Source organism: Diaphorina citri, unplaced genomic scaffold, assembly GCF_000475195.1.
Source record: "Diaphorina citri unplaced genomic scaffold, Diaci psyllid genome assembly version 1.1 scaffold1439, whole genome shotgun sequence".
NCBI lineage: Eukaryota > Metazoa > Arthropoda > Insecta > Hemiptera > Psyllidae > Diaphorina > Diaphorina citri.
This window is the reverse complement of record NW_007378865.1, coordinates 126,711-135,902: the sequence shown is the minus strand read 5'-3', so window position 1 is coordinate 135,902 and position 9,192 is coordinate 126,711. Positions and strand designations below refer to the sequence as shown.

At 37.2% G+C, this 9,192-nt stretch overlaps 1 protein-coding gene across 1 annotated transcript; it reads right to left on the bottom strand.

Annotated features, from left to right (window-relative positions):
• Positions 1-392: 392 nt before the first annotated feature.
• Positions 393-8,975, bottom strand: LOC103515898. Its single transcript, XM_026828461.1, has 7 exons — positions 8,850-8,975; positions 5,048-5,178; positions 4,215-4,306; positions 3,252-3,344; positions 1,774-2,141; positions 1,537-1,598; positions 393-1,158 (listed from the first exon to the last, which is right to left on the bottom strand). Exons 1-7 carry the CDS (start codon positions 8,970-8,972, stop codon positions 885-887), a joined length of 1,143 nt encoding a protein of 380 aa, XP_026684262.1. The 5' UTR covers positions 8,973-8,975; the 3' UTR covers positions 393-884.
• Positions 8,976-9,192: the final 217 nt, after the last annotated feature.

Here is a 9,192-nt window from a genome sequence, read left to right as displayed (position 1 = left end):
TAGAAAACACAGAAAAATTTATCATTTTTCAAATTATTTGTTTTATTTGTCGATATCTATAAAAATCTTAAATTCATAGAATTCAAAAAACAAAATCCTACACTAAACAGTCAATATGACCCTACCTAAAGCTTTCTCTACTAAAATCTGTTTGACAATGATAAAAATGAAATTTGTAATAAATAAGAGATGAGAAATGAAATGATGTCTATCGCCCTAAAGTCCCTAAAATCCCTAACTAACATGGCACTTAGAATTCACACTTTATTTCTAGATTTCACACTCATAAGAAATAAAAAAAAAGTCCCTAAAATCCCTAACTAACATGGCACTTAGAATTCACACTTTATTTCTAGATTTCACACTCATAAGAAATAAAAAAAAATACATGGCACTTAGAATTCACACTTTATTTCTAGATTTCACACTCATAAGAAATAAAAAAAAATAATAATACTACTAGATAAGTATTTATTTAAAATAAATAAATACAAATTACGGACAGTGATGAGATTAGTTTGATTGCATAGCAATTTACAATATAATATCGGAAAATGAAATATTGTCTCAAAAATTACCTTTTTGTTGGTATTAGCTCGTCTTAGTCGAATAAATGAATACTCGAGTTATAAAAACGTCAAGAAAATGAAAAATTGTATGTGACCTAAAAATCAATGGGGAAATTTTGGTTTTTGCTGTAAAATTTATACCCTAAATAAAAATAAGTTAATTAATAATTCTAAAATAATAATGCAGACAATAATTAATTATCACATTAAATCAAAACGTGTGCTCCGGTTTCAATGTTGAACCTGTTGGATAGCAATGAGGTTGAAATGATATGCTTCATTGTTTTAGTTCATGTTGGAGAATATTTTGAGTGGTTAGTATTGAGATTTGTGGTGGTGAGCTCTAGCAGCTCTGGCAGAGTGCTTGTGATGGGGTTTGGATAGGGGAGCTGACTTGACAACTGTTTCCTTCACTGGGGAACCGACTGGCTTCTTCTCATGAGACAGAGGTTGAGCTTCTACGGGAGAGACAACATTGTTTGATTGCTGTTGCTGTTGTGGTTGAGACTCAGATTTGCTGGCATCTACTGCTGGAGAAGATTCAGCGGGGGCAGATTGAACCACAGGGGATTCGTATTTCTGGGAAGCAGATTCTTCTGGGGAAGCAGAGGGGGCAGGAACTGGGTTCTGCGAATGAGAAGAGATTGGATGAATTACTTTTATTTAATTTTGAAACTCGTATTGACGGAAAATATTAATGTATTCCTCACAAGTAGCCGGATTTAAAACCTATATAGATATGTCTCTATATCAAATTGTAAGAAATTGAATAAAACAAGAATCGTCTTCTGGGGAAGCAGAGGGGGCAGGAACTGGGTTCTGCGAATGAGAAGAGATTGGATGAATTACTTTTATTTAATTTTGAAACTCGTGTTGACGGAAAATATTAATGTATTCCTCACAAGTAGCCGGATTTAAAACCTATATAGATACAGAAGATTCAGCGGGGGCAGATTGAACCACAGGGGATTCGTATTTCTGGGAAGCAGATTGTTCTTCTGGGGAAGCAGAGGGGGCAGGAGCTGGGTTCTGCGAATGAGAAGAGATTGGATGAATTACTTTGCTTTAATTTTGAAACTCGTGTTGACGGAAAATATTAATGTATTTCTCACAAGTAGCCGGATTTAAAACCTATATAGATAATATATGTCTCTATATCAAATTGTAAGAAATTGAATAAAACAAGAATCAATGGTGAACTTACAGCTTGGGCAGCTGGGGCAGCAGCTGCATCAGATGCAACTACTACTGGTGCTGGCTGTTCAGCAGGGACAACAGGAGCTGCTTCAGCAGCGGGACTAGCATTGGCAACTGGGCTTGCTTCTGGGTTAGCAACTGGGCTGGCACTTGCATCAGCATTCTTGTAGACTCCATCAGCAGTCTGTTCTACGGCATCATTACCATCGGAATCGACAGCATTGTTCTCGTTGGCGGCTTCAGCAATGTAACAGTCGTTCTGGTCGGTCTTGGAGAAGAAGTATCTGCTCAACTTGTACTTGTCGAGGACTCCGTAGGCCTTCTGGAGGGCGGTGCCGGATGGCAACTTCTCTCTGGTCAGAATCCAGGCGTTTTCTGGAATATTAGGGAAAAATTGGGCCTATGAGAATACTTCCTCTCTGGAAATCAAATGCTGGCTTTCTCCTATCCTGTCTTCCTTCTCTCTTCGATTCCGGGACGATAAAACCCTAGCAGTTACAATTCTCTCTATCAAACCTCTTTAAAAAAGCCTTTTAAACTGTGGGATTGAAGGGGCTTTTCAGTCCAATATGCTGAGTGCGACAGTATACTTAAGTAGCAAAGCACGACGCGACGTACATATGTCTACAATTTTAAGTACAATTGAAAGACCATTTTGTCGATTGTTCAGAGTATCTACCCATGTCAGTTAGAAGTTAGATCTTTAGAAGAGTTTTAAATTGGATATTGAAATGTCAGTCTTGATTCTTTGAATAAAGTTTTAAAGATCATTATCTTAGTATATCTTAGTCTTTGTTCTTGTATGTGCGTGAGATGAAACATTATTGAATGTAAACGTAAAGGCACCCTTGGAAGGTGCAAGAGTTTTACTTACGGGTGTTGACAATTCCCAGGGAAGAGCAGGACCAGACTACAGCGTATTCGTCGTAGTTAGTGTCCAGAACGGTGTATTGGGTGTCATAGGGAACTGAAACAAAGAAGAAACAGGGTTAATTTACACTGTTTCCTGACCGCACGAAGTGAGGTCCGGGTCTTTGGTCTGTCACTTGATAAATTGCGAACTGTTGGTTCGATTTTCATTGCATTTGGATTCATCAGTCTACAAAACCGTCAATCCATCCCCAACCATTTGGTATCTTTAATGGCCAATCTTACCACTGAAAGTTAAAACAGTGTCAAGGGTTTTCTTTGACGTCACCCAAATCAAATGCCATAGGACCGACGCGACGTACATATGTCTACAATTTTAAGTACAATTGAAAGACCATTTTGTCGATTGTTCAGAGTACCTACCCATGTCAGTTAGAAGTTAGATCTTTAGAAGAGTTTTAAATTGGATATTGAAATGTCAGTCTTGATTCTTTGAATAAAGTTTTAAAGATCATTATCTTTGTCTTATGTCTTTGTTCTTGTATGTGCGTGAGATGAAACATTATTGAATGTAAACGTAAAGGCACTCTTGGTAGGTGCAAGAGTTTTACTTACGGGTGTTGACAATTCCCAGGGAAGAGCAGGACCAGACTACAGCGTATTCGTCGTAGTTAGTGTCCAGAACGGTGTATTGGGTGTCATAGGGAACTGAAACAAAGAAGTACTACAGCGTATTCGTCGTAGTTAGTGTCCAGAACGGTGTATTGGGTGTCATAGGGAACTGAAACAAAGAAGAAACAGGGTTAATTTACACTGTTTCCTGGCCGCACGAAGTGAGGTCCGGGTCTTTGGTCTGTCACGTGATAAATTGCGAACTGTTGGTTCGATTTTCATTGCATTTGGATTCATCAGTCTACAAAACCGTCAATCCATCTCCAACCATTTGGTATCTTTAATGGCCAATCTTACCACTGAAAGTTAACACAGTGTCAAGGGTTTTCTTTGACGTCACCTATTAAATTTATCTGTTAAAGAAAGTTGAACTGACCAAATTAGAAAAAATACGCAATTTCGTTAAATCCCGACTATGGCGTTAATTTCGCCCGTCAATCCATCTCCAACCATTTGGTATCTTTAATGGCCAATCTTACCACTGAAAGTTAACACAGTGTCAAGGGTTTTCTTTGACGTCTCCTATTTGGTATCTTTAATGGCCAATCTTACCACTGAAAGTTAACACAGTGTCAAGGGTTTTCTTTGACGTCACCTATTAAATTTATCTGTGGTAACATTGGGCATCAAACTCAAACTAATAAATCAATAAGTCGTTGTGCAAAAGTGGGTACTTACTAGGTAGATTTGGGTATCTGACGTTCAATTCAGACTTGGTTCCCTTGACGATGAGCTTGATTTCTCCTTCCAAGACACGCTTGACTCCAGTGCTAAAAAGCTAGACAAAGAAAGTTGAACTGACCAAATTAGAAAAAATACGCAATTTCGTTAAATCCCGACTATGGCGTTAATTTCGCCATTCAAACTAATAAATCAATAAGTCGTTGTGCAAAAGTGGGTACTTACTAGGTAGATTTGGGTATCTGACGTTCAATTCAGACTTGGTTCCCTTGACGATGAGCTTGATTTCTCCTTCTAAGACACGCTTGACTCCAGTGCTGAAAAGAAAGGAGATAACATGGAATAAATTTCCTAATATTGATTTTTGATACCAATCAAAGAACAGAAAATCATTTTAGCAATACAAATGGATTAGCGTGTTTACATTGCCAACGAAGAAAAATTCATTAAGTGTGAACGAGCTGTCAGAGATTTTTGGTTCTCGTCAAAGTCAAAAAGGCTTAAAAATAATAATAAGAGACTCCAGTGCTGAAAAGAAAGGAGATAACATGGAATAAATTTCCTAATATTGATTTTTGATACCAATCAAAGAACAGAAAATCATTTAGCAATACAAATGGATTAGCGTGTTTACACTGCCAACGAAGAAAAATTCGTTCAGTGTGAACGAGCTGTGAGAGATTTTTGGTTCCTTCTCGTCAAAGTCAAAAAGGCTTAAAAATAATAATAAGTACATTGCCAACGAAGAAAAATTCATTAAGTGTGAACGAGCTGTCAGAGATTTTTGGTTCTCGTCAAAGTCAAAAAGGCTTAAAAATATTAATAAGAAAAAAAGACTTCATTTAGAATTGGTTCAAAAGAATTGGAATGTCAGATGTTTCAAAAGAATTGTTTATGATGATCGATACTTACAATCTGTTCATGATTTCACTGGCAACCAGGAATCTGCCATCGACAGCCTTGTAATAATAAGAAAAAAAGACTTCATTTAGAATTGGTTCAAAAGAATTGGGATGTCAGACGTTTCAAAAGAATTGTTTATGATGACCGATACTTACAATCTGTTCATGATTTCACTGGCAACCAGGAATCTGCCATCGACAGCCTTAGTGTAGTTGGTCTTCACACATCTGCTTCCGGCTTCGAAAATGTTCACGTATCTTTCGGTTTCGTACCAGGTTCCCAAGAACTGTGAACAGAGAAACAGGAATCAAATTGTGCACGTTGCATACACACAAATATCTAAGGCGGCTATAAGATAGAGACTCAAGTTGAAGAACATGAACCTTAAACACTCCTGAAGAACAAGGTTGAAATCTGTTTAATAAGTATTAACTATCGAGGATTTGGGGACATAATTCGCTAAACCCAGAACCCTTTTCCCCAAATATTTTTATTTACTTACTCACATACTGCTCTGGCTAGAAAAACCTCAGTCGGTTTATAGCCTTGTCAATTCTCAGCCTTTATATGTACATCTCGATTTCCAGCATCTTTTTCCCCTAAACAAAATATTTTTTTAGGGGCATCTGCTTCCGGCTTCGAAAATGTTCACGTATCTTTCGGTTTCGTACCAGGTTCCCAAGAACTGTGAACAGAGAAACAGGAATCAAACTGTGCACGTTGCATACACACAAATATCTAAGGCGGCTATAAGATAGAGACTAAAGTTGAAGAACATGAACCTTAAACACTCCAACACTCCTGAAGAACAAGGTTAATCTGTTTAATAAGTAGTCAAACTGTGCACGTTGCATACACACAAATATCTAAGGCGGCTATAAGATAGAGACTAAAGTTGAAGAACATGAACCTTAAACACTCCTGAAGAACAAGGTTAATCTGTTTAATAAGTATTAACTATCGAGGATTTGGGGACACAATTCGCTAAACCCAGAACCCTTTTCCCCAAATATTTTTGTTTACTTACAATACTTACATACTGCTCTGGCTAGAAAAACCTCAGTCGGTTTATAGCCTTGTCAATTCTCAGCCTTTATACATCTCGATTTCCAGCATCTTTTTCCCCTAAACAAAATATGTTTAATAAGTATTAACTATCGAGGATTTGGGGACACAATTCGCTAAACCCAGAACCCTTTTCCCCGGTATTAGCAAATTGTTGAATTTTGGTGGTATAGATAGGTACTATCTATTTTAGTGTAGGTTCAAGTGTAAAGCATTATTTATTAGACTCTACTTTGAACCCATCTTAAATCGAACGCGGACCTGCTGTGTGCTAGGCTCCTGTGATGACAAACAGACTGATGTGATCGCTACGTTTCTGTCAACTTTCTACTTCTCAGAATAGAGATTTTGGGAGACAATTCGCACGTTTGAATTTCAAGTGAGATTTTTTTGTCTGTTTCTACATTATACCCGTACTCTTTAGGGGAAAAAAAATCACTAAACAAAATGATTTTAGAAATGATTATAGAGAGATTATTTTGAACTTACTCTGCTCATGTCAAAATCAGGCATGGCGACAAAGTCGGGACATCCTCCGAATCCGGGAACTTGGGCCTGAGTGAGTGCAGCAACCCCAAGGAGCAGAATACAAACTGTTGTGGGACCCGTCATTTTTCTGAAACAAAAAGAACATCGATTGCCATTAGTTTCCGTCAAACGCCCAAAATTAACATGAAAATGTTTGTTTATGAACGAGGGAAAGGATTATTTTTGAAATAGGTATCAGGGACGTGCTATGAAAAAGGTATCAGGGACCCAAGGAGCAGAATACAAACTGTTGTGGGACCCGTCATTTTTCTGAAACAAAAAGAACATCGATTGCCATTAGTTTCCGTCAAACGCACAAAATAAACATGAAAATGTTGGTTTATGAACGAGGAAAAGGATTATTTTTGAAATAGGTATCAGGGACGTGCTATGAAAAAGGTATCAGAGCGAATTCTGGAAAATACTTCTCACTAAGGCTATGTTTATTTATCTCTAATCTCCTCAATCTTTTTGGTACTTCTTTCAGATGACGCTGCCTAAAGTCACATAAATGGTCACAAAATAAAGTTTCCCACTTAGGTAAGAAGTTTCAAGTAGGTCCTCAAGTATCACTTGAACATTCAAAATTCCCGAAGACAGATACAAGTGGAATATCTCCCCACTTGTATCTGTCTAGAAGAAGAATTTTCACCATTAGTTTTACAACACATTTTATTGTTGTTTTCTTCTGACAAAACAAATCTCAAGATGACATTGTTCTGTTCAAAGTTATCACCACTGAAAGCTGCAGTTGTGTCATAACAATATAAAAACTTGCAGGACACATTTACAGCGTGGGAGTAAGAACAGCTCATCTAAGTAAAATAATAAAACATACAAAGAATCTAGAGTACAACTCTTGCACTGTAAATAAACCTACCTTCAAGCATAGAGCACCATAAACAAGAGGACGAAAGAAGAAGAAGAAGAAGAAGAAGAAGAAGAAGAAGAAGAAATGAAAGTCATAAAGAAAGAAAACCCAGGAGATAATTTAAAGTTTCTAGTTTAATTGGTGTTTCTTTCTCATAAAGAAAGAAAACCCAGGAGATAATTTAAAGTTTCTAGTTTAATTGGTGTTTCTTTCTTTGGATCTTCCGGAAATTTACACTACCTACTTTAAAAATATGGAGCAAAAGAGACGATAAACAGAAATAAACAAACAGACAAAGAACCAAAGTCCTTTCTTTTTCAACAGTAAAATATTAGAAGAGTCCTAGAAGAAGATAAAAGGTTTCTGTGTATTAACTATGAACACTATGAAACAGGATTCCATTTTACTCATAGGGACCTACTATACCTATCCACCTAATAGGTAGTGACTTCTAAATCACTGGAACAATAAATTATTATAGGGTACGATTAATTAAGTAGGTACCTACATAATCTACGTAGGTGTATTCAACGAGCAACTACTCTAAAAGAGAGTCCGATCTTGATTTTATTTCTGATTCTGCATCATGAGTACTTTGTAATCAACTCATAGTTATCGGTAGTCGGCCAATGAAACGTGAGAATCAATATATTAACCTAGGCATAGGCACGCCATTACAATAAATCATCAGTCCATAACTGGAATGCACTGCATTACATAAGTTCAAAGTTCAATAGTCGAAACCAAATAGGCTTCAAGACAAAACCAGAACTACGTCGTCATTGCCTTAAATGAAATCGACCTGAGGCCATTATCGACCTGAACTTTTTATCAGTCCTTGGCCATTAGAATTCCAAATTCAAGAGGTCAAAAGAATAGAGCGAACTTACGGTTCACACACACGTATAGGCATGGTCAAATACAGGGTGTTGAAAATGTTATGGTGACACTGAGGATAAAGTTAAGTCAAATACCTGATACCTACTTTTGTAGATTTCAGAAGAATAGATCTCAACTGACTTTTTTCGGAACTTGTTCTTGTGTGAGGGGCATTTCAAGATTCAAGAAAGGCAAGTTTTTCGCGTATTTTGAGTAATTCGAATTTTGACTGCCTTTGGGCCGGAACTTTTTCCTCATGTGAGGGGCATTTCAAGATTCAAGAAAGCGTATTTTCAGTAATTTGGATTTTGACCTTTGGGGTTTGCAGCCTTGATGGCGAAAATCATGATGGCAACAAGCTCCAGAAGAATAAATTAAACCTTTTTTTCTGCCAGCCTAGTTAGCTTGGTCCTTTTCCCCAAATATTTTTGTTTACTTACATACTGCTCTGGCTAGAAAAACCTCAGTCGGTTTATAGCCTTGTCAATTCTCAGCCTTTATACATTTCGATTTCCAGCATCTTTTTCCCCTGAGCAAAATGTTTTTTTTAGGGGAAAAAATCACTAAACAAAATGATTTTAGAAATGATTATAGAGAGATTATTTTGAACTTACTCTGCTCATGTCAAAATCAGGCATGGCGACAAAGTCGGGACATCCTCCGAATCCGGGAACTTGGGCCTGAGTGAGGGCAGCAACCCCAAGGAGCAGAATACAAACTGTTGTGGGACCCGTCATTTTTCTGAAACAAAAAGAACATAGATTGCCATTAGTTTCCGTCAAACGCCCAAAATTAACATGAAAATGTTGGTTTATGAACGAGGGAAAGGATTATTTTTGAAATAGGTATCAGGGACGTGCTATGAAAAAGGTATCAGGGCGAATTCTGGAAAATACTTCTCACTAAGGCTATGTTTATTTATCTCTAATCTCCTCAATCTTTTTGGTACTTCTTTCA